Source organism: Acanthopagrus latus, chromosome 8, assembly GCF_904848185.1.
Source record: "Acanthopagrus latus isolate v.2019 chromosome 8, fAcaLat1.1, whole genome shotgun sequence".
Classification (NCBI taxonomy): Eukaryota; Metazoa; Chordata; class Actinopteri; order Spariformes; family Sparidae; genus Acanthopagrus; species Acanthopagrus latus.
In genome coordinates this window covers 10,527,182-10,552,339 of record NC_051046.1, presented here as the reverse complement: position 1 = coordinate 10,552,339, position 25,158 = coordinate 10,527,182, and the positions used below count along the sequence as shown (strand labels likewise).

Genomic DNA, 25,158 nt, shown 5'->3' with positions numbered 1-25,158 from the left:
TTCATGTGCACGGCGCCCCCCCCCAACATAACGTCTCCGCAGTTGCTCGTGCCACCCCCGTGAGATACATCATCTAAATGCACGGAGGCAACCTGAGGTGAAACTTGCAGGAAACTCGTGCTGCTCGGTGCATTCGGGGACACGCGGCGCCCAATGAACGAGGGCGGCTGCTCTGACGAGGCTCGCCGAGCGCTGCCGGTCGACACGCCCCCAGCATGGATACAACCAGCAGGAACAGGCGCTCCGGAGACACGCTCACTATGCCGGAGAGTGTTTGTGTGGCCGCGATGGGAGTTAACACAACCAAGTTTCTGGAGGTCCTGTTCCCAGCGTCGTTGCACTGAAAAAAAAACAACAACAATACAACAAAAAGAAAAGACATTGGCTTCTCTCTCTGTTTTTTTTTGGTTTCTCTCTCTCTCTCTCTCTCTCTCTCTCTCTCTCTCTCTCTCTCTCTCTCTCTCTCTCTCTCTCTCTCTGAGGGGGCTTGTCTGCGTTTTTTTGTCCGAGGCGTTTCTTCTCACAGGATGTTGATGATATTGGATAAAGCCGGGTAAGATCATAAAGTCAGTTCTCTCTGATGAGAACGACCTCCTCCTCCTCCTCCTCTTCCTCCTCTCACCACCACCGCCACACAAAGGGAACCACGGAACAAGTACTTTTTCTTTTTTTTTTTCCTCACACGCCATCGTTTTTATTTTTATTTTCTGTTTTATTTTTTTTGAATGTCATCAAGAAGCAGAGGGGGCTGTTTCAAAGACAAAATGGATCACTTTGCAGCGGAGTGCCTTGTTTCAATGTCCAGTCGTGCAATTGTCCACGCTCCTAAAGGGAATAGGGAGATTAAACCAGAGATCCCGTCCTCCTCCAGGAACGGGGAGGAAATCAAAGAGCCCCTGGTGAAGGACAACTCCTCTCTCTTCGTGGTGGCGCGGATCCTGGCGGATTTTAACCAGCAGCAGACTCCTAACAATGTTGCCGAGCAGGCAAAAATAAAGGACGAGAGCACGCCGAGCCTCAGAGATGATGGAAACTCTGCCACACCTACCACCATCTCCGATCCTGCGCTCAAACAAAGAGGCAAAAGATCGCGGGGTCGGACTGAGCAAGAGTCGCCTCAGAAAAAGCACAAATGCCACTATTCAGGTTGTGAAAAAGTTTATGGCAAATCATCCCACCTCAAAGCCCACCTAAGGACACACACAGGTCAGTTTGTGATTGGATGCGAGTGTTGTGGTGTTTGTTGCTGCCGTGTTGCACTTGGCTGTGTGAGAATAAAAGGGAAATTAAGACACAGATAAGAAGTGTCGGTTTCTCTTCACAAGCCAGTCTAGGGTTTGTTCAGCAGGAGGTGCGTGCGGAAATATTCACGGATCCACCTTTTTTTAAAAAAAAAAATCATTATTATTATTGTAAATCCTTCTCAAGCAGTGCAGTGAAAGCCAGAGTCGTAGCTTTGCTTTAATGATCGCATTGTTCCTCTTAAGTTGTGTGAACTTTTTTTTTTTTTTGCGAAATGTCCTTTTAATTTCGGGTTGGGGAGGGGAGGGGGAGCCGAGAATAGTGCCACTCCCACTCAAAGTCTCCGAGCTTTGTCACTGCTTTTCCCTCTTGCTTTGCACCCCCCCCCTCCTCCTCCTCCCCCTCCTCCTCATCCTCACCATCATCATCATCCTCCTCATCCTCCCCTGCATTGGTCAGTGTGTGCAAAGTGAAACCGCAGTGTGCAAAACGCAGGAAAAGAACAAAATGACACAGATCTGAGTTCCCAGCTGGGTTTTCCTGGGCACGTTAAATAACAAGGCAATGAGGAAGAAAGGAATGAAGGAAAGGAAGAGGGAATGAAGGGGAGAGGGAAATAAACAATAAAAATGAATTGGAGATTCAGCATGTCACAGAATAGGACGTGGGCATGCACAGAAAAGTTTTGGAGATCAGCCCCAATCACACTGCAGATCAGCAGCGGCGTGATAACGTTTGACTTTCCTCAAGGACCATACCTCTTGTGTTTGCTCTTTGCATTCCGCAGGATAGGCTACAGAGAGAGGCAGAGAGGTGGTGGTGGTGGTGGTGGTGGGGGGGAAAGATGTAGATGGACTCAAATTGGGGGGTTGATAAGAGCTGTGCAGTCGCCTGTCTGCCCAAAGCCCTTTGTTGTGATGTGCCACACCCCCGCTAGACAGACCGCCAGCTGATCTGGCCAGCAACAGACTCAGCTAGCTGAGCCTCGACTCAAGAGGAGCCTCCTCAGCTCTGTGTGCCGCTGCTGCTGCTGCTGCTGCAACACACTTCACACACATACACACACACACACACACACACACACACACATCAGCCCTGACAGCACAGAAACAAACATAAATCTCTCTGGATCTCATGAGAGAAAAAAAAAAAAAACACGCCTTGTGCGAACTTGACCCACATTTGAGTCATATAGAAAAATTCGCAGAGACAAAGCGCGTGAGAGAAAACACACAGAGTTCACTTCTCTCTGCACATCTCCTCTCCCCCTCGTTTTGTCTTGCTGTTCAAAAAAATCTGATCCATCCTAGCAGAGAGGGTAGATTCTCATCTCGCTGCCTGCTAAGCTTTTTCCTTTTCTGCTGCCTTTGTCCTAAGATACACTCGCCCCCCTCCCATCTGACTGTGATTGGTGTGTGTGTCCTCATATCACCTATGCATCAGAGGCGTTTTTCAAATGGATGCCATATGTCACACAAGCAAACACAACCGTAGATAAATATAGGGTGATTTGTCCTTGTAGAATGTGGATGCTCCTGTGCTGCCACTGTATTTTAATCATGCTTCTTGAAAATGTCATACACACCCATCCATCAGCTGCAGCCGGGTTAAGCTGACTGCAGTGTCGAGATCGCAGCCCTGATTTGGCTCCTGCGTGTGCATAACATAAGGGTCTATAATGATCCGGTATCATTAGTTAAATCACTCCCTCCTGTGTTTATTTCAGTGCAGTTTTTATTCCTGTCGATCAGCCCTGCCCTTGTCTCCTTCCTTTTCTTTTTTTGGGGGGGATACATTCCCGTGCCTGGCTCTCTGATTGGTTTGTGTCCTATAATTTCTCATAATGAGAACTGATTTCTGCTTGTTTCATTGGATGGCCGGTCACAGAACGTGAGTCATCTCCTGTCTCGGCCAAGCTTGCAGCAGCGCTCGCAGAGAGCCAGCCTCCAGCCCTCCGTGTGCTTCCCTTCAGCCCCCGACCATGTGTTTTCAGAGCGGCTTTATTGCTCCGTATTAGCCCTGCCCTTGTCTCTATGCCTATTAAGAGTTTCCTTTCGCCTGCCTTTCTGTTTAGCTATGCTCCAGTGTCTGGCTTTGACGATTGGTTTGTGTCCCATAAATTCTGATAATAATGGCTCTTTCTGCTTATTTGATTGGATAGTCCCAGAATGTGGGTCATCTGAGTTCAGGCGGGCTGCCTCAGCCTTGCAGTGCTTTCACAGAGCCAGACTCTGTCACTGTGCTTCCCTCCAGCCCCGACTAGCAGAGTCAGGAGAGAATGGATTCCAGCCCAGTCAGCCGCGGCCAAACACCGCTATCTAATTGAGGGGGGAAAACACTGTTATAGACACTGAACAAAGAGCCCAGGCACAAGGCGTCCTCACTTGACTTCTGTAACGCCCAAAGCCTCATCATCCCAGCTTCTGCAATCCTGGTGTGTGATCTCTCAGAGCACAAGAGGAGCTGAAACCTGAGCTACACTGTTATTTCTCATGAAATGTCTACAGCACGCAAAGAAATCAATCCCATTACTGGCTCAAAATGAACTTCACTCGGTAGTCATGTCTTGCGAGAGGCGTCAGAATGTTTTATTTTAAGCCATAAAAGAGTAACTACAGTCAAGCAAGTTTGCACAAACAAATGAAGTTCAGCATCTCTATACTTTCTTTTGCAAATTACTGAAGTACTGTGAAGTGTCGGGCACCCCGATTTGCATACAACTGAGCCATGGAGATAGTTTCAGCTTCTTTTGCCGAGGTTTTAAGAAGTTAGTCTCGTTTGCTTCTGTACAACAGAGGTGTTTATGCAACAAGAAGTTCTCATCAGGCAGTCTTAATGGCTGGATTAACCAGACGTTACGTAGTTCCCCAAGGAAGTCGTGATCACAGTGAATTCTGCTCGACCTTGCAGTTTTGTCCAAACGCAGCGTCACGATTGGTCAGATTTGCACAGAAGTTGCTGTGATTAGACGAAAATTCAAGGTTCTGCGGAATTCACAGAAATTGTTGAGCGCAGCATCAAAACTTCACCAGAGGCACTGGTAAGGGGATGTGATCAGATCGAGTCTCCAGTGCAGGCACCAGGCTTTGAAGCCTACTGACACAAACTGTGTAACTACAATGTCACCTGATGCACTGCGGCCAAGAAAGACTTTTCCCATAAGCTTACAATGTGAAACAGGCAGGTAAAAGTAAACAGCAGCTATATTTCTTTGAGCAAACCCTCACAAAATAAGTCATTTAACTGTCAAGTGGTATTGATTCAGTTTGAGAGATCTTACAACCTTTTATAAAGCATTAGCATTAGCTCAAGTTGGCTGGCTGATGTAACAAGGACTCCATTTCACGTCTGTTGCTAGGTCATTACTAAGGGGTTTCATTACATATAAAACACTGAATACATGTTTTTGAGCGTCACAACTTTGTTTTTGTAAATTAGATCCTTTCGGTCCATTAACATTTGGAAAGTAGAGCCACGCGATTGAACCGTTTTGCTGTGCCGTGTCCACAACACAGCGCTGCTAGCTGTAAAATACATGTGACGTTCACAGATGTAGCTCGTCCCTAAATCTATGTATATGTGGTATCTATATGTGGTATTTATTCAGTTTGGGAAATCCCATGATCCTTCATAAGCATTAGTGTTAGCTCAGGTTGGCTGGCTGACTCAACAGGGACTACTTGTCTGTTGCTAGGCTGTTACTAAGGGCCGGATTACTTGCTGGAGCAGATTTCATTATAAATGTCTACCGATGTGACTGACTTGTTTTCCAATTATTAGTCGGACCCCATGTTTTTACAGATTTTCAGAGGAAATACTGTATGACTACAATTTGATTATATCTATTATTTAGTTGGTTACCATTTTATAAACCCAATATTACACTTGAGGGTGTGATTAATTGCTACTTTATTGATTATTTGTGCACCCTTTCATGTAATAATGCTTCTGATAAAAGTTCAGTTGCAGTGATCAAAGCATTAACACAATATACATTTTATCAGCAGTAATTCCGGAAACAATGTGATCAAGTCAGTTATCATTGGAAACTACACAGGAAAAACTGCACAGGGTGAATTTCTTTGGATTACCTCAAGTATCTGGGACCTCTTGTCTCTTTAAAGGCATTAAAAAGTTCCTGGTCCCTCAAGTAGAGATGCAGGGTTTATTTTAGGTCTCTTCTCAATGCACGGTTGTCTACCTCGACACTGGGATGTAGCAGACACGAGAGTACGCGCTGAATATAAATTGCTCATTATACTGCATTGAGTTTGATGGTGAGGAATCCAGCGCAGTTTAGGGGTGTAAGGTTACCAGACAGCTTTTGTCTGATGTCCTGGTGTGGGAGGTGGGACTCCCCCCCCGCGCCCCGACACATATACTTATCCCGCGGTATGGAAAATGCAGTAACACAGATGCACAGACAAACTCTGTTCCTAATGGAACAAATGAAGGCTGTATAAAACAAAGTGCGTCTGATTCTTTCTAAGGATTTCCTTCAGCACCAGTTGGTTTCTTTTCAGTCCGGCTTTTATCAACTCTTTGTCTTATGCTGCATAACGGACTCTTAACGATGAAGGCCCACTTTCCCAAGAGGTGTCTTGAGGTCCTGGAGTACATGGTGTTCTCTGTGAAGCCTCATTACTCTGCTCTGTTCATGTCATGCAGACGGCCATCTCCAAAGGAGAGATGGCCCCTGACAAACTCATTACAAGTCATGTCTTCTTCTGAAAGAACAGCCCGGGCCTCCTGTGCCCCCCACAGCTGGGCCTCACAAAAGGCCATCTTGTCATCTTGTCCATTCGAAAGCTATTGCAATCACCAGAAGGAACAGGGTCAATGTTTCTCATAGACAAAGAACCTAATGACATATTTTACAGTTGGTTTGATGTTTTGTCTGGATTTCTTTTGTGTTCGACTGGGGGTACGTCTAACACTGCGAGATGACTGTAAATCCCTGTCCTAAAAATTAAGTGGCACCACCTGGCAGCACAGTTCCACTGCCATATAGACCCAGTTATTCATGCATGCTTTCTATTTTCAGCCGAATAACTGTGGTTAATGACAGTTTTTTAAACGTGAAATTATCCCAAATTCCACACGGAAAAAAGAAGCAGGAGTCTCTGATTATATATGCTGCATCCCTGCCAGTGGTTTTATATTTGGCTGCACTGCTACACAGAGTGCACAGTGTTCCTGTGTGGCTGGTGATGAGGTAGCAGGGTGGAGATGGGGTTTTCCTGCTCTTGCTAAGACTGACCTTGGCACCGCATTGGGTAAAAACTCCACTGGGGCACAAGAGGTCAGTCTGTCTACCTGCCCCACGGCAGGATTTCCAGCATCCCACCCAGATGAGCCATATTTCTCCTGATGGCAAATAAAACGATGACTCTTCAGTCAGGAGACGCTCAGCAGTTTTCCATTTGCTCCCATTCTGGTGACATTACAGAGGTTGTGTTTTTAGCCTTGCCAGCACCGTGTAGGTCAGACTGGAATATCTCAACAACTTTGTGATGGATTACCACGGAATTTTGTACAGACATTCACGATTCCCAGATGGCGAATCCTAATGACTCTGTCGGTCACTATAAGGGTGACATTTGTGGTTTTGACTGAGATGTCCCAACAGTGTGCCGCAGTGTTTGGTACAGAAATTCAGTACATGTTCCTTTCTGGATGAAGTGGAATAACTTATTCGATCCCCTTCTCATCCAGTGCCAGCAGTAGGTCAACAATACCTATAAAATAAATTCACATCAGCCTCAAGTAGGAGTGTGATGGAACGCAGCCAATCTGTGAGCCATATGGATTGTGCCTCCTGGTTCGGCACACATGTGAACTGCATATTAATGCCAAAATGTAGCCGTCGCAATGTAATTACTACCACCAGTATGTTTTAAGTAATAATTACTGAAATCTCCATGCAGAGGTGCAGTGAAAACATGTACATGATGGAAACATTCTGTGATTTAGAAGAGATTCTTTTTGTTCATCTGGAAAAAAATTAAAAACTGATCAGATGTGTATCACACAGTGAATTTTGTGATCTGTTGCATTCCTAGCTTTAACCCTACTATGCAATTAGTGGTAATTAGCGATGTAAGCATACTAACCTGCTAAACATCTGCATGTCAATAATATCACTGGACAGCAAGGCCTTAAAATATCTATATAGCTATATCGTGATACACTGTTAATGTCATCAAAAGCACTTAATTTTGCTGTGATTAAGCATCAAATCACAATACTTTTGAGCAGATACCTCAATATTAATATTGTGACAATATTTGTACTTTCACAAAACATTAGCACAATCAGATTTTTGGTAAATAATCAGCAGTAAGACAATACTTATGCCATATTGCAATATAACGGCACCCAAAAGATAGTATATAACCTGATATCACCATAATTATATATACTGTATATACTGTCCAGCCCTAGTTGTCATTATTAGCATGCCAACATTAGCATATAGCTTAAAGCACCAGTGTGTTAACGGCAGCCTCACAGAGCAGTCAGCGTGGCTGCAGTCTCTTAATCTTGTCATAATTTACTGATGCACAAACTCTCGTGTTATCTTCTGTCATTTGATAAGTCTTATTTCCTAAAAGCAGCTCTTGTGAATGAAAGCTGGTTGGCTCATGAAGGTCACATTTACAATGAAGTGTGTGTCATATAGAAACAAGGTATTAGTTAAATCTACTTGATCCACAGGATGTAAATAAAACCAAAGTGGAGCCGCCATCTTGCCTGTTCTAATCCTCTGCCGCCCAATAAGAGATATCTCTGAGGCGTGTGCTGGAGCACGTGCTGCCCATATGCTCTCCTATACGTGCACATGTAAAGCTGACGGTTCCTCGCTCATGCTCGAGTATAAACCTGATTTTACTGTGATTAAGCAGCCAAGCATGCATGGTGGACACTGAAGGCCCCTGTCAAGCAGTTCCACGTCGCCTTCAGTGGCCCACGGGGCTCATGTATTCTTTAGTTAGCTCTGGAGTACTTCTATAAAAGCTGCTCTGTGTATTCTCCCAGCAGTCCCTCCCACCCACATCCAGCTTGCAAAGCAAAATAGGTGCTCGAGCGTGTTGTGTTGCAAGGCCGAGCCCGGGCCACGGCTTGTGGCGTGGTGTTGATTACCGGCGGCAGGAAGAGAGGGATACAGACCTGTGGAACACTGTGAAAAACCGCATCTCGCATGCAAGGGAGGGAGCCGCAGTACAAAGCCGAGGAATATACAGTGCGGCAGGGTGGGGGTGGGCTTAGATACTAGGATATTCACTGTCAATGCCCTCCATTGATGTAGGTCATATATTCAGCTGCGTCTGCAGCTAATCTGATTAACGTTTGAAGGGCTGTGACCTATGCAGCGGAGTACACCCCCGTCAGCCCGGCACTCACAGGGTCCTATCTAAAGGGTTAGATTCTGGCTGTGTCCACTGTGTTGTTTTTTCAACTTCAGCTTGAAGAAGGGAGGGATGGCTGGAGATTACTGTGGAGCTAATGTCAGAGGGAGTGTTGTGTCTCTAGCTGGCTGTTTATGTTCCCTACGGTATGTAAGGTGTGTCCCCTCTCTCAGCCTGATAAATCACACTGTGGCAGACCACGACACACGGGGGTGTGGTCCTCGGCACGAGATGAGGAGTGTTTTTGTGGCGTCTTGGGGGAAGGAAGGCATAATCATTTTTCTGTGAGACATGAAAATATTTCTCTCCGGCTCGCCCTCGGAGTATCAGGTATAACGTTGGACAGCTGGCACTATCTCCAGCCTGTATCTGCTCTTATCGCGGGGGCCTCTCAGGAGCTAGCAGGGCTATGGCTCTTTGTTCAGCGCCGGGTAGTGAGGCACGTCAGTTTCATATGAGCTATAGTGTCAGACTCCATCAGCGGAATGAGCTGGCATTGTGCTGCGTGAGTGAGAGTCACGGATGATGGGGCATCCCTGCTCCCACCTGCTTCTCTAAACTGTAAACACCCACTAAAGGCTGCAGCTGCTCGAACGTCCTTAGTTAACCAGAGTTTAAGATAAGGAGGCTGGCTGCAACACACCAAGGCTGCAGGTTGTTTTAGCATGCACTCAAGGCTGAAAGAGAGTGCCCACTCTAACTAATTGAGGCAAATGTGATGAGCTGGTCGATGCAGGCGAGCCATACCGGCCCTTTTTTCCCCTTAAAGAGTTAAAGGGATGGAGTAATGTATGGCTGAGTGTGTGCTGGAATCAGACGGGTCACACTCGACCCCCGCCTCATGTCTCCAGGTGAATGTCAATCGCCCTGTGCGGCGCAGACTTGAGGAGAGTGAGTTACGGTTAGAACACATAGGCTGCCTGATTGAAATGCATTAGAGGAGTGCCTCTCCTGCTGGGAGCGAGGCTGCTGCTATTGTTCACAACCCGACAGCTATAGGCCCACAAGGGGAGGTAGGCTGTTCAACGGCGAGGAAAGGTTTCCTCTCAATAAAGACAAAAGATGATAATAGATCAAATGCTGCATGTTTTTGCCTAGCTTTCTCCTGACAGGCTCGAGCTTGTCCTCATCACGGGCACCTGACCCACCCGAGGGTCCTTTTTTATTGCTCCTGCAGAGTTTTGTGCGTGCGTCGAACTCTGAGCCGAGCCTCTCAGAAAAAAACATGTTTTGACTGAGCGATTTTCTCTGTTAATTTTTCATACACAAATAGCCACGTAAACAGTTGTTCTGATCTCAGATGTGTTTCAAATCAAGCAGTGCCTTTTTTTTCCCTTCCTACAGACCGCAGAGCCTTCTGAGCCTTTGTTGTTATTTTTTGCTCAAAGGGAGCCTGCGTGTGCTGCCGTGTGAACGCGAGAAGACGAGCCACAAACACCTTAATGTATACGCATTGTTCTTGCACACACATGTTAGTGTTTATATCTTCTTGGCATGTGATGGTGCGTGTCGTAGGAGCGGCTGGTTAGGTTAACCCTGTCTGCTCCGGCGGTTTCATGCTTATGAAGGACTCCGCGCAGTCAGTCATTTTGGTATTACCTAAAATCCCCTGAATGGTTGTCTGCTGGCAGAGTAGCCGGCTCCTGGTTGGTTACGGGTCAGCGTCTGTTGTAAACACGCAACCAAATTACAGGATTGCACTGAGTCCTACCACTGGAGTTAGTGGTACCCCTCTCATTTCATGTTGCCAAGATGACTGTGCCACTGAGCCAGCGCTGAAGTGAGGTAACTCCAGCTCTAATGAGCTGTGACCTGCAGTCTGACTCTGAGCCGGCTTTACTTTCCCTTCCAGCTTTGTCCATGCAAGTTTTTGGTGTGCACCTTGTTTTTGTTCTGAGCTCTGTAAAAGATATTTCCTGTTCAAGTTCTCACCGCACAGGCAGAGCAAAGGTAACTTCAAGGTGATCTCTGATGTATCCACAGGAACTGTGTTTTTTCCCCTCCTCACCTTGCAGAGCTATTTACTCTAGCTCTCTTTTGGCAGGCTCACGTGGACATTTTCAGCTGTACACTGTGTGAATTTGGCCCATGCCTGAGGACACACCAGGAATGTTATCTGCTCTTGTTTGAAATGCTGGTGGCTGCTGTTGGAGCAGGTGACCGAGTTGAGTTCCTTCGCCGCCGCTGCTCACGTCAAAAAAGAGATTTGATCTCCCCTTTTGTGAGCAGCATCTCTTACACCAGGGAGACGGACTCGGATTCCATCCCTCTTAACCATTTCTGCAATCGAGCTCCTTAGACGTGAATGACAGAAGGGGGGGAGCAGAGATGAGCTGTTTATTTACTGACCCAGTGGCCTCAGAGAGAACAGTTATATAACAAGAGTACCTGTGACATAATCGCATCTCCTTGGAGGGGGGACACTAGTGCTTAGTAGAGGTACAGTTTGTGTGTGCATGATGTAACTCACTTAACGGGTAACTGGGTCACTGTGTTCGTGAGGGAAAGCTTCCCTCATTACAAGCCCCCCCGCTCTCACCCTCTGCAACCGACACATTCTGAGAAAGACAAACCACTCCCTGGTTGCGGACGCTGCCAGGGATGGGATAACCAATCGGCGGGGCCTGGCGTCACGATCGCCACGGCGCCCCGCTGTGACAGCTACTGGAGCTAGATGGGAACACGAGCCAGGGTAAGGGGAGTAGCTTGCAGCTTTCTTTTTGCGAGAGATGCTGAGTAATAGCTGCAGTCTATTGAAATATCTCAGGGAGAGTGGCATCCTCCCGCCACGCAGGCGATCATCATTTCCTCTCAGGATGAAGGAGTTTGTTCCCCTAAAACCCCCTGATTGTTTCCAGAAAGACTTCCCGTGCCCTCATGGAAATCCTCATGTTACAAAACAAGCACACGATGAAATGGGGCATTGCATTTGTTTTCTTTATGCAAGTTAATCTTTTCAGGCTGACATTGAAGCATGCATATTTCTTTTTTTTTCATACCAGTGACCTAAATGCCAACTGCAGTGCAGCTTGAGGTGAAAATGGCCGGCGTGGCTGTTTATCCTGCATTTTCTCAGAAGTCACGGCGCTCTAAATAATTTGACGCATCTCGATGAGTTGAGTCGGATACCTGATGCTTCCACTATGACTGCATTACTGTATCAGGGCAGTTCGACTGGATATCTCAGCCTGGCTCTCTGGTGTCTGGTTAAATATTAATGTTGTTGGATCCGTTACGCTGGTTATTGAGCCTTAAGCAGCCCGCAGAGCTTAGCTCCACTTTTTAGCCAATAACTCCGTTTGCAGTGCCAGGTGGCAACGCAGGCTGCTTCTCTTGCTAATAAGGTATGAAATCAGACTATCACGAGTCTCTTCAATGAGATTAGTGCCTTAAAAAGTTAAACCGCCTCCTTTTCTCTGGGGTGTAATCCAGGATGTGTAACGGGGTCAAACATCCGTGGCCTCCTCCTTTCTATGAATTTCCACTCGTAGCTCCGGGCAGGGCAGATAGATTGTTTCTCTGTGCGTGTGTGTGTGAACTCCCTTAGTGAACAGTGTAGATATGTTGTCTGTGTGCACATGCAAATGTCTATATGTCAGTTACAGAGTTTACATACACTGAGCCCTGCAGAAGCCCGCAGGAGCTGTTGTGGGCAGGGCTGACTGATTTTTGTCTGGAGCTGAGGTGAGGCGTCAGAGGCAGGAACACAGACCGGGCTGTCTAGACTTGCTCTGTCTGTCTGCATGTTTTGTAACCATGCAGTATAGGGGGGGGGGGGGTGGTGGGGAGGGACCGAGACTAGTCGTGCACAGAGTTCTTGTTTTTTGAGACTCACTGGCATCAGGTAGCCTAGGAGTGTTTGATGCTGAACAGCGCTGTTTCCATTGTGGCCCTGAGGGAAGCCGCAGAACAAAGGAAAGCATTTGGCAGGCCCGTCCTTATGTGCTCATTTGTCATGCCACCTATAAACATTCACGCATCTCCCCATCTATTCCTTTTCATACCTCAAATCCCTGGCAAGGGCTTGCGCAGGATGAATGATTATTTCTTATTCTCAGGAAAGAACCATAACATTAAAGGAATGCGTTCCTGCCCTTCGCTATAGTACTGCAATGTCACGCTGGTAAATTTAGACGCTGGATGTGGCTATTGTCAGGCAGAAACTCGCTGAAATGGAACTAAACGGAGTACAGTATTAGACATGTCGGGCAGTAGATGCGGAGCGCTGCATTCAGGCTCCATGCACACTGTTTCCACATCAGAATGGAAGGAAACCACAAGATATATAGTACCATCTGGCTTTGACTAGATTTGTGTCAAAGCCCACTTTTTTATTGCCTGATGGAGGGGGGAAGGGTGTAATTTCCCATGTGCCGAGTCACAGATAGTTGCATGTTGGAAAATGGGCTGGGTAACCATTGTGAGCCTGATTAGCATCTGGAGCTTAGATAATTAAACTCTGTCTGCTCCTCCAGCACAGCGCCAATTTTTAGGTGATTTACCCCCAATTCCCTCGGCCCACGACAGCATTTTCCTGTCCCAATTTTTGAATATTTTGAAGACGGTTTCTTTAGGTGCCTATGAGACCAAGCGATAACCTTGACATCATTACTCCCCGAAGACTCAGAGGTTACTGTGTACAGAAAAAAAACAGCACGATCTTGTTCTGCAGGCTGGGTATTCTGGATGAAAAAAAAAAAGTTTGTTAGCTGTGCGTGGCAGCTTTAATGACTTGTTAACCTGTAACCGTCCCACAGTGACTCACATCTCTCACTTTGATGAGCCACCGGGTGCTTAGCGGGCACCAGATTTCCTATCAGCGTGTTTTTGTTTGCTTTACATGATTAAGAAACAGCCCAAGCACGGATTCAACACGAGACAACAAGATTTAATTTTACATTTTTTTTTTGTTGGATTTTGATTGTGTTGTTCCAACTTTTCAGGAGCCATTGACTCCAATTCATGTCATAAGTGTAAAGGCTGGGCAATATGGCCTTAAAATAATTATTGTGATATTTGTAGACTATATACAGTGTAGGGGGGCTACTGGTCCTTTGACAACATCTGAAAAAAAAATCATCAGTAATGTGAATATAATGACTAAGTGCATAAATGAAAGTATTAGAACAGCCTTGTTGGTTATGCTGCCTTTAAAACCAGAAAGGGACAACGACTTGTGCTATATCAGGATATACTGATATCCACAATCCAAGACAGTACAAAGTCTCACATCATGATAATATTATGCTCTTGACCTGTTGCCATGGTGCTGACATGTTGGGATAACATCCTGGTCATACAACCCACTAAATACACACAGTAGTGTTTCGCCCGCTGGCCCCGCCCATCAGTTCTGAGCTCATAGACATCTCAATGTGACAATGTCACAGAAGTTTTACGAATGCAAATCCTCCACTGATCGAAAACAGATAATAGAAGGAGACAGAATTGGCTTTGTTTGCAGTTTGAGGTGTCCTGTCAACACTTTCACAGACTGCGGGAAGAAGGTTTTTGGGCTGCAGGGGGGATTTTTTTCCCTGCTGCAATTCCGTGAGTGGCCACATGGCGAAATTCGACTGTTTGGACATGGATCGATTTGAAAGTGTGCCCTGAAAAAAATATCACACAACAAGCTACTTAAAAAATAACAGCAGCCGTATGTCTGCTCATTATTTTGAGTTCCACCTCACCTCAGGTTTCACATTCTTGCAAGTAGGTTTTCATATCAAAATGAATTTAGCAGAAAACAATGACGGGTGGGAAGGCCTGAAAACACATCAGAGATAAATTAGTATTTGCGAGTGCGCTTAAACAAGCAATTCATGGGAAAACTGTGCAAAATGATGTAGACAATGGTCAGCAGCAAGTAAATAATGAAAACTAAACAAACACTTGACATCTCCCCTTGTCTCTGTGTGTTTCAGGAGAACGGCCTTTCCCATGTACCTGGCCTGACTGCAGTAAGAAGTTCGCCCGTTCTGACGAGCTGGCGCGCCACTATCGCACCCACACGGGGGAGAAGAAGTTCGGCTGCCCGCTTTGTGACAAGCGCTTCATGCGCAGCGACCACCTGATGAAGCACGCCCGGCGCCACTCAGATTTCCAGCCCGGCATGCTGAAGAGGCCCCACGGCGGCAGCGGCGGCGGCGCTACCACACGTCCCAGCTCCCTCAGCGACTACAGCCGCTCGGACGCCTCCAGCCCCACCCTCAGCCCCACCCTCAGCCCAGCCAACTCGCCTTAAACTGAAAACCCTGTCGCACTTTCTGCCTCTGACCTGGGAGGCCTGTGTTTTTGTCATAACACTTGTGTTGCACAGTTGTCAGAACCCCCCCGCCCTTTCCCCGCCGCCCCGTTGCTATTCCTGCGCTTGCTGTGGTGTACCATACTGTACATAACTGCTTATTGTAGTGCAATTACTTGTGTGATCCTAAAAGAAGGTAATGCCTTTCCCAGATGGCAATATTTACATTCTGTACCATATGTCTGTATTTTTTTAGCTTCTGATCATGGCTAGTTGTCCAATGTATGTTCGCAGTCAGCTAAACAAGGTTTAGAAGAAGAGAAAACAGACACCCTGACAAGTCTTATCAAAATGGCTCTTTTTTTTTTGGTGTTTTTCTCTGGTTTTTTTTTTTTTTTTGAACGGGTGAGGAGAGGGGCCACACACACACACACCTCAGGATTGAAGACAGTTGCTATTTCTGTAATACCACAGTACTTTAAAAGTACTCACATTGACTGCACAATATACTCATCACTTTACTCTGAAATTCAACGGGGGTTGAATTTTACGCCCTGCTCAGGGATGGCCTTGTTAGCTTGAAAGAATGAACATGGTGAAGAGAGAGAAACATACAGTACATATATAGCAGCCTTACACTCAACACAATTTGCACTCTGTTGTTTTGTTTTTTTTTAATTTTTGATTTGTTGGTTTTTACGTTTGAGGGAAACTCGCTCTGCGGTCACACGGTCAATCATACACCGGACTCTGTTCCCCCATCGTGTTCCAGGGAGGGGGTTTTCACATGTAATGTAAACGCTGTGTGTTTAAGAAGAGAACCCACCTCAGTAAACACAATACAGCTGTTCCTCCACCGCAACGGTAATATTCAGTTGCTGTGACATTGGGTGAAATATGTGTTTCATTACGCGGCGGCATGCAGCGTTATACTGTGTGAATCTGCATTGTGGGAGGATCGGGATAATATCGGGTCGGCAGGTTTTATAAATACACTCTGTCTAAGAAGCTCGCGACCCTTTAAATAGAGACAGTTAAGTTTCAAAGCAGCTGTTTTTCTTTAAAAAAAGAAAGCGCTGTATCATCAGCCGAAACGGACACAAAGGGACTTTAGTTGAAACAATGTTTATCCTTCTCCTCTCAAGCACATAGGAAAAAGTACCAAAGACAAGAGTGAATGAAAGCTTTCTATTCAGTCTTGTGAGCCGCCCTTCATCGAGGCCTGGGGCTGGTGTTTGGCAGTATCACAGGTAGAGCCAGACAGCCGGCTCACTTCCCTCCTCCTTGCCTTTTCGCCTTTTGTGGCCTCCCTGGAGGAAACAGCTGCATCCCACAAGAAGCCATTCACAGCCCGCAGGAGGAGTGCAAACATGCCACTGCTGGGGGAGTCCTGCCTCACCCATCTGGCTCTACCTGTCCTGCCAGAGAGTGGAGCCTCTCAAAATTGCGTAAGGGTTGCTTAACTCTGATGGGGGGGGTTCAGATGTAGGCCAGAGAGTGTCGGGGCAGAGCCGGGGCTGGGCCGAGACATCGTGGATCACCGAGCGAACAAAGCGGCTATCTGCAATAGACAGGCAAGAGAGGGCAGGTCCTGATAAAAGAGGAGAGGTTTATCACGAGCCAAGCAGTACAGAGGAGGAGACACCCGGTCGCGGACACCCCCACCTCCTCCTTCCTCCCTCCAACTGTAGAAACCGTGAGTGGAAAAAAAAAAGTGGCTGCAATTAGTGGCTTGATTCAACCTGTGTGATAAGACAGCAAGAGATGAACAACAGTACTACCTAGACGATGCTAGCAGCGTGGATGGGATGTACCATCCTAAGCACAGGGAGAAAAACCCTCTACTACTACTGCTACTGCTGGAGAGTCGGAAATTTCACAATGCCAAGGAAAAATGTTGCTCCAAAAACTCAACTCAAACAGCTGCTTTCAAACTTCTCGCTCGCGAAAAAGAAAAAAAAGACAACCAAGGGGGGGGGGGGGCTTTTAAACTGTTGTAAAAACATTTGAACCAAAACGAACATATCAGCAAAGTGCAGCGCTCCACCAGCCTCACGTCGTCCTGCCTGTGAAGCTCCGATGTCCCGTGAGAAAGCTGACTTGTGTTTCTAGACAGACATGCCTCAATAAATCAGGCAAAAGGCACAGTAAAACCTTCCATGGAACCAGGCACCACTATCAAAACTGCTGCAGCCCCCGCCAGTCTGTGTTATGCCTACATTTTCTTTTAATGCTTCGGCCGGAAACCGTCTCATCCATGTATCTGGTCCCGTCAGACCCCCTCCAGACGGTCGTCATCGCGAATCGCATGATATGCATGCTAACAACTTTGCCTTTGGAAGCGTCGAAGGGGGCTTTTTTTTTTTTCTGAGGCGGTTCTGGCAGGTGTAAGTTCATGAATGGCGGGCCTTGTCCCTGTTCCCTTCGCAGCAGCCATCTTCTCTTTAAAGTTGTGAAGAATCAGCTCTGTCACATCCTCCAGAGAGAAAACATCCCTTATTTTAGATCGAACGCAGTAGTTTCCTCATAACACAACCCTCTGTAAAGATGTTTAAATAGTTTCCAGGCTGCAAAGATGACGCTTCGAATGCCACTGATCAGCAGCTCTTAGTGAAAAAGAAGCACTGAGAGGTTTTTTGTTTTTTTTTTCGTTTACCGTTTCTGGAAAATTCAAAACTGCCGTTGAGCGGCTTTTTTTTTCGTGGTTTCAATCCACGACCTTTTTCTTTTTTTTTTTTTTTCTTTTTGGTCAATTTCTGACTTGATTTGTAGTGTAAACAACAACAACAACAACAACAACAAAACGAAAAGAATCTCAGTAGCTCACCCTCAAGCATGCTAAGTTAATCACTTCTTAATCCATAATCTGCACATTTACCTCAGGGTCGACATCCGCAAAGCAGATGTGGGACAGTTTGTGGATTTTTGTTCTAATACCAGTTGCTGCACAGAAATGTCTGCCAGCCCCCCCATCCCCCATCCCCCACCCTCCCTGGTGTTCCTGGGTGCTTCGTGCTCACTGCTGGTCAGTGTCCGACCACACTGGAAACACAGGAACGCCTCCGAAACGGGGTCCAGCTCCTGCCTGTAATGTCTTCATAACATCCTGCAGTCCTGTCTTAAAGTAAGCACTGGGCACCGTGGAGCCGTTTTTTTCAGTGAAACGCCCCTTTAAAAACACCGTTGTTTGACCCCCCGTGTCAGTGGACTTACAGTAGGCGACGGGAAAACGAAAAGCGACTGTGACCGTGTGAACAAACCCCAGTCTATCCATCCATCCAGACTGCAACGGTGACATGTAGGCCTCCACAGGCAGAGTGTCTCATAACTTTTTATTCTCACTGTATCAAATCTACTTGAATAATTCAAAACAAAAGGCCATTGAACACAGTTTTGTACATTGTCCATTTTTACTGTACTTGCTTTTGTTGTCAAATGATAATTAACCTCTCTGGAGAAAAAAAAAAGATGTACAGTATGTTTTTTTTTTAATTTGTTTTGTTGTTTCTTTTTTTTCCATTGTCTTCAGGTCATTTCAGCAACTATTTTTCAATATTTTACCGCAGCATTAAGGATGACTGTTTGTGTCGGGACTGTTTTTATAAGCACCATACTCTGTTTGCAAAAAAAAAAAATACACACACATCATTTTAAGCCCCACTAACGGGGTTCACCCCTTTAATCAGAACAGCTACTTTACTCTGTTGATGTCAGGATGGGGGTTCCTCCAGTTGGCCCGCAATCCAAAAAAATTTCCTCCAAGTCAAAAACTGAAAGGATCGGTCGGTGGTGACGATAAGAAATAAGGAAACTTCCTGACCTCTTATGTACGACAATTTCAGATGGATTGACTCATTTTCTTTGCTATTTTTAGATTCTTCTGAACGTTTTTTCCATAAGAATATAGAGACCACAGCATTGTGAGTTAGCAATGTAGTCATGATTTTTATTATTATTATTATTATTATTATTATTGCTTTTTTGTGTGTGTGTCTCATATGAAATGTTTAAGCTTGTATATTTTTTTTTCTCAAAAATCATACCTCTTGAAATATGTTGTACCTTCATATCTTTTTTCAAAAACATCCATCATGTAGCTTACGTTCGCTTGACGAGTAGCACAAATAATCGGTGGTTTTTATTTGCCCCTACTTGAATGAAGAAGGAAAAGAAAGAAAGAAAGAAAGAAAGAAAGAAAGAAAGAAAGAAAGAAAGAAAGAAAGAAAGAAAGAAAGAAAGAAAGAAAGAAAGAAAGAGACTTTTTTTCTGTACAAAAAACAAAAAAAAAACGAAAACAAAACACTGGGCTACATTTTTATATGACCATCCCATGTCGTCAGGGTTGTGCACATCCTTGTAGATTCAAGAAGTTATCTTTCCAGGAAATAAGAAAAAAAACTTATTTTTTATTATTTTGTGTTCCAGACGATATATTTAATGCGTCCCCTTCCCTACTGAGCTCCACATGTTTGTCTTAGTTTCAACTTTTTTTTCTACGTGAGGGATGATGTCAGCTGTAAATTACTATCAAACTACAACGTCAGCATTTTCTAATCCAACGTTAAGATTGTAATCTCAGTACGATTACAGACTTCAAACATCTGTTAGAGACTTTAAACAATGGCAATGTAAATGCGAGGTTTCTACAAGATGCCGCGACCGTGTACCAGTTAATGTCTTTTTTCTGCTAATTGTAAAAAAAAGACAAATATATATATATATATATATATATATATATATATATATATATATATATATATATATATATATATATATATAAATGAAAGTGAATTGATTGTTGCCTAATATGTAAAGAACTAACAGTTTTCATGAATATATCAGTGATCAGAGAGTCTCAACTGAAATCTTCACGAGTGATCTCAGCGTACAAGCATGATCGATGCAATTGTGTGCCAAAACTATAATGGAAACTTCATAAAGATGATGTGGGTAAAAAAAAAAAAAAAAGAAAAGAAACAAAAAAAGAGAGAAACCTAGCTACTATCAGACATTTAGCAAAATGTGTACAGTTTTATAAAGTGTGACATGTTTTTATGTAATGTACAGTAATATTTTTTTCTTTTCTGCTTCATGTCAATTTTTTGATCGTGTAGCTTTGTTTTTCATTTGTTATTTAATTTTTTTCCCTCTTCTTTCTTTTTCTTCTCGCTGTACAATACTCAAGCAATGTATAAAATGGCTTATTACAGGTATTTTGTTGACATAAAACAATCTTAATGAAAACAAACGCCCAACCATTCCAAAGGATTGAGAATTTGCATTTTGCTATAAATGTGCTGCTTACATCGACCCGATGCATTTTTGTAGGTAATGAATAGAAGTCTGTCTCGACTGTGAGGTTTTTACACGTTGTGAGTTGTGCACAAGGTACGTTTCTCATTGTCGACATTTTCCCAGGTTGTATCTCTCCTTGTTTTTTTCTCCTCCTCTTCGGGCTCCTTGTGCTAGGCTAAGCCAATTCGAATGACACATGCAATATTTTTAAAGTATTACGACATGTGAAATTTTTAAAAGTTAAGGACATACAGTGCATGTCTTCCCTCGGAGGCTTAATTTTTTTATTTTTAAAAGTTGGGATAATGTTTGAGAGGCGGCCATGATAGGAGAGAGTGGTTCTCGAGCGGTGAGAGGGAGCTCATCAGACGCTCCACGCTTAGGAGCTGTTGTTACCAAAGGCTTTGAAGGGAAAGATGAATGTTGCAGTAATTTTGGACCCCCGGGGTTTCAACTTTATACACTGTAAGTGTTGATCAATGGATGTCGTGCTTAAATATGGACCTTTTTCTACGTCTTGAGTGAGCAAACTTTGTTTATTTTTTATCACTTGAATGATCAGTGCCCAGTTAATCATGCGAGCAAAACGCATTCTGAATGAGTCGATAGATGAGAGACAAAGGAGACTGAGTGAGCAGGGAGCACGCAGCACAGCAGACCACATCTGTCTGAACCCTTCGCCGACCGCGTGGTCTTGCTCGACTGCCTGAGCTGACACCGTGCGGCGGCGTTCGCTCTTTGCTGTGGAGAAAATGCACACTGACGAGAAGTGTTTGGCTCAAGCGTCGGATAGTTTTGCCCTCAAAGGATTTTGTCTGTTTCAGGTTGTGCGGCACGCCGTGCTGTGAATGACCTCCCTTTGATTACAAAGAGAGCCTCTCACCAGCCTTTTGGTTCTGTTTCCTGTACCTGTTTGTCCTCAATGTACCTCCTCAGTGTAATGTTGCTCTCTTGATACCTCTGTGCGTTTCTCCTCTGCCCATCACCATCAGTTGCCTGTTGTAGTGACTCCATGGTGCTGTTTCCCCTCTCAGCACCAATATAATCTAATCTGTAAATAACTCTTGACTCAGCTATGGCCAGTACATTCTTCAATGACCTCACTCTAACCTTCAGGTTGTTTTTTTTTTTTCTCTCTCTCTCAGCAAACCAAAATCACTACATTCAAGTATTACAGTTGTACAGTTCCTCGGATTCTACACACATGATAATGTGCTGGTCTTAGCTGCTCTGCTGTACCTTTTTATGGCATTATTTTTTACATGTTAGACAATATATTGTGACCATGTCCTATGCAAATATGAAAAATAACAGATTGTTGAATAATGTATGTTGTCATAACTTGTATGCATGAAATAGTGTTTACATTTGGAAATAAATTCATAAAATAAGCAGCTACATTTGGTTTGGTGCTTGTTTCCCTTTCCTGTTAAAGGGATCGTTCACTTCACAGTCAAAAATACAAAAAATGTTACTCTCTTGTGGCGTTGTAGAGTTTTGGACATATTGGCCGTAAACAGACTCCGTTTGGCAGCCATGTTGGCTTGTAATTGCGCCACTATCATTCCCTGCACCTGATGTGAAAAGCACATAATGAACATGATAAGCCACACTTGGTACATATGTTCGAACTCAGACGTATCTCTGGCAGAAACATTAACTGTTAAAATTATATCCAGTCAATCCGGTTGATTAATAAAGTAATGACGATTTCTAAAAATCAGGACCCGCTAATCCACAGAGCACTTTCATAGCTAATCAAGCTAGCAACCGTTACAGCTCAACGGAGAAGGACGCCATGTTTACATCCCATGCTGTCTCGGTCACAAAAGATGCATGTTTCCATGAGTCCTTCAAGCCTTTTAGTGATTGGACAAAACCAGATGCAACATTTAGCTTTGGAGGTTCTGGTTGGTGGATTTTGTTAGCTTTGGACAGAGCCAACTAACTGTTTCACAGCCCTGCTGGAAAAACAACATAGACCAGCACCACAACACAATATATGCTTGTAACCAGGAAGTCTATGCTGGTTTTTCCAGCAAGGAGTGTACCCAGCCTTAATGCTAAGCTAAGCTAACCAGCAGATATGATATGAGAGTGGTATCAAGCTTCTCACCAAACTCTTAGCAAGACTGCAAACTGTTTATTTGAGTCGGCGAAGTGAATCAGTAATTTCAGCTAGTGTATGTTTTAAAGCTAAATGCTTCTTTTTAATTTTTAAAAGTACATAGTTTCTCTTCACTGTCAGTGTTCCTCTGAGGAAGTTCCTCATTTGCAACTGTAAAATATCAGAAAGTTTACAGCAACATTTACAGCGGAGAACTGCCGGAGGGTGGAGAGTTACAACCAGCAGTTATAATGCAGCCTTTTTCTCACAAGCTTCAGTATTATTCTTGCAACAGGAAGTACACCTTGTTCCCTCACTTCACCCATGCAAATATTTACAGTAACTGCTGGGGTATCAACAATGGGCGGGGCACCACAAATGCTGGGGACTCTTTCCTTCCTTATTGTATTTCAGGCCAAACAGACTGATAAAGAGTGTGAGGTTTCCTGTATATACCCAGCGCACTTGCAACTTCAGAAGAATAGATGATTCACTCCAAAACCTGCAGCCTCCTCCTGTGCAAAGTGCACTTTTAACTCCATGTGACACACAAAAACAGAGTTTTTCCTTCAATCCGCATTCGCTGCCCTGCAAAAAAAAAAAAAGAAAAAAGAAAAGAATCACTGCCACCATGCTTTTATCCCTCTCTTAAGCCGAGTGCACCCACCAGCACCAGCAGAGATCACAGGCGTGGCCTTTCCTGCTCTCAATGAATCATGCGATGTGGAGTGAGACAGGAAGGTAGAGAAAAAGAGCGAAGGCATTAAAAATTCTTGACGAGGAGCCCTGGTGTTCGCCCCGCTCAATCTGCACACCTCCTGTCTCCGGGCAGGTTGGAGCTACCATCACACCACGCTACACAAACAGACAAGCTGCCACCCCTGGCACCGCCACACAATTTGGTGTGCCATCACAGCCGGCATGTTCCCAGAGCTTGTTTTTCATGTTTGTGTGGCAACATGAGGGACTTCTGCAGAGTTGATTTTCATGCGTGCACGTACGTTTTTATTGTCTTAAAGCTTTGGATGTCGGCAGGGGGCTGTTGTCAAGGAAAGACTGCTCCTGAATTATAAAAACCCTGCCGTGATAGCGGAGCTTCTGATCATGCAACGGTAGAGAGTCCCTCTGCAGACCACTGACTGAGCTAATTCACACATATCTCGCCGTATTACAAGAAAGCTCTCGAGTTGTTGCTGGTTGTGTGGGCGAGGCACATATTCTCTCCGGCTTGCACGTCTTTCAGTCACATGTTGATTCTCAAGATGACACATTTTCCCCTCTGTAGTGACTTATATTGCTGTAGATGCCGGGCAAAGTACAGACAGTTATATGAGCAGTGAGAGCACATCTCTGCTGGTATCACCCTGCTGACAGGATGCGGGGGCGGAGGAGGTGGTTTCAGTTTGACTGATTTATCTCTTCAGTCACACCTTTTCTTTTGGATTATCAGCTCCCTGCGCAACCCAGTCTCCAGGTGAACCTCTGTGCGCAGAACAAACTCGTGTTTTTAGGCCATAAACCTCGAGTTATTTTGAAAGCATTGTCTGAGGGAATAGTACAGTACCGGCGTGTGAGAGGGATTGAAGATGAGGATGAGGCGGTGGGTGGGTGGGTGGGTGGTGTTACCCTGCGCTGATTGGTGCGCCCAACCTAGACACGCTCAAAAGTCTAGAGCGTGGGAGGCTTTGTGGGCTGGAAAGGGTCTCTGCTCCACTGAGGTGTGTGGGCATCGCTGACTTTTAAGACTCGGTGGAATTAATCCACAGGAAAAAAAGAGGGAGAGATGTGGTCAGCAGCAGCAGTGGTCCTAATCACACAGAGGCCTGTGTGTGTGTGTGTGTGTGTGTGTGTACGTCCCTCTTCCTCCATGCCAAGCCCCAGAAGGCAGGCTGAAGGGCCATGTGATGCCACCCACTCTCGAGTGCAGTGCATGGCAGGGCTGGCGCTAGATCCTGCAGAGCGGGTGGGATGAGCTCAGATATTGGAGGCTGGCACTGGCTGAGAACAAGGCTTAGCTATGGGAGGTGGGTTGGGGGGGGGGACAGAGAGAGAGTTTGGCATTACTACTCACTGCAGCAGAGGCATCAAAGCCAGCAACCTGCTTGAAACACAACAGCACTGTAAATACTGTCAGGTAGAGCAGTTCACAATCCGGGGCGATGAGAATAGATGACGAGAATAGTGCAAAGAGGATATAAATATTCAATTTATGTACCCATGGATGTGCGTTATTGTGCCACGTTTTAATTTCAGCGTCTTAATGAGACAACTGCTTACCATGAAAATCAATATTTATGAAGTATTGTGTTGCTTTAAGGCCTCTAATGGCTTCTAATTGTGCAAGAAAGGAGACAGATGCATCTGAAAAGGGGAAGTAAAGAAGCGGGGCAGAATCTCTATATCCTTGGTTTGCAATGAGATGAGTGAATTTGACAATATGGAGGCTGTGCTTTGCCGTTCGAGAGGATGAGGGGCCTGCCAAACGGCTGCTGTATGCCTGATGGAGCTCTTTGTTGCTCTGAAAAAAGCAAAGGGAGGTCCCGCATGCAAATTCAAAGGAAATTCTGAGAAAAGCGGATCCAAGAAAGAAGACAATGCACTCTGTCTCATTCAGCGCTTGTTATGGAAGACGCAGAGACACAAGAGCCTGGGATACATTGCTCTGGAGAAAAGGGGCCCTCGTGTGCCATTGTGTGACTAACATCAGGCGTCACGTGGAGATGTAATTCATCCTCGAAAACCGAACAAGTCAGTCCGCATTATTTGCAGTCCGTGGTCCACAACCATGACCTGCAGTGCGGGGCAACAGTTGGAGGAGTGAGTCTAGCCCACAGTCACGAGACTGTACGCTCACTCTGAAG

General features: G+C 45.1%; 1 protein-coding gene across 1 annotated transcript; it reads left to right on the top strand.

The window, feature by feature from the left end:
- Window positions 1-235: 235 nt before the first annotated feature.
- klf13 (Kruppel-like factor 13) lies at window positions 236-19,284 on the top strand. Its single transcript, XM_037106884.1, has 2 exons — window positions 236-1,206; window positions 14,576-19,284. Exons 1-2 carry the CDS (start codon window positions 726-728, stop codon window positions 14,893-14,895), a joined length of 801 nt encoding a protein of 266 aa, XP_036962779.1. The 5' UTR covers window positions 236-725; the 3' UTR covers window positions 14,896-19,284.
- Window positions 19,285-25,158: the final 5,874 nt, after the last annotated feature.

What these genes read in the sequence shown, in the direction of transcription:
- klf13 (XM_037106884.1), top strand. Translation starts at nt 726, where the DNA reads ATGTCATCAAGAAGCAGAGGGGGCTGTTTCAAAGACAAAATGGATCAC. An exon ending in CCACCTAAGGACACACACAG is followed by an intron (nt 1,207 to 14,575) that starts GTCAGTTTGTGA and finishes TGTGTGTTTCAG; the next exon opens with GAGAACGGCCTTTCCCATGT.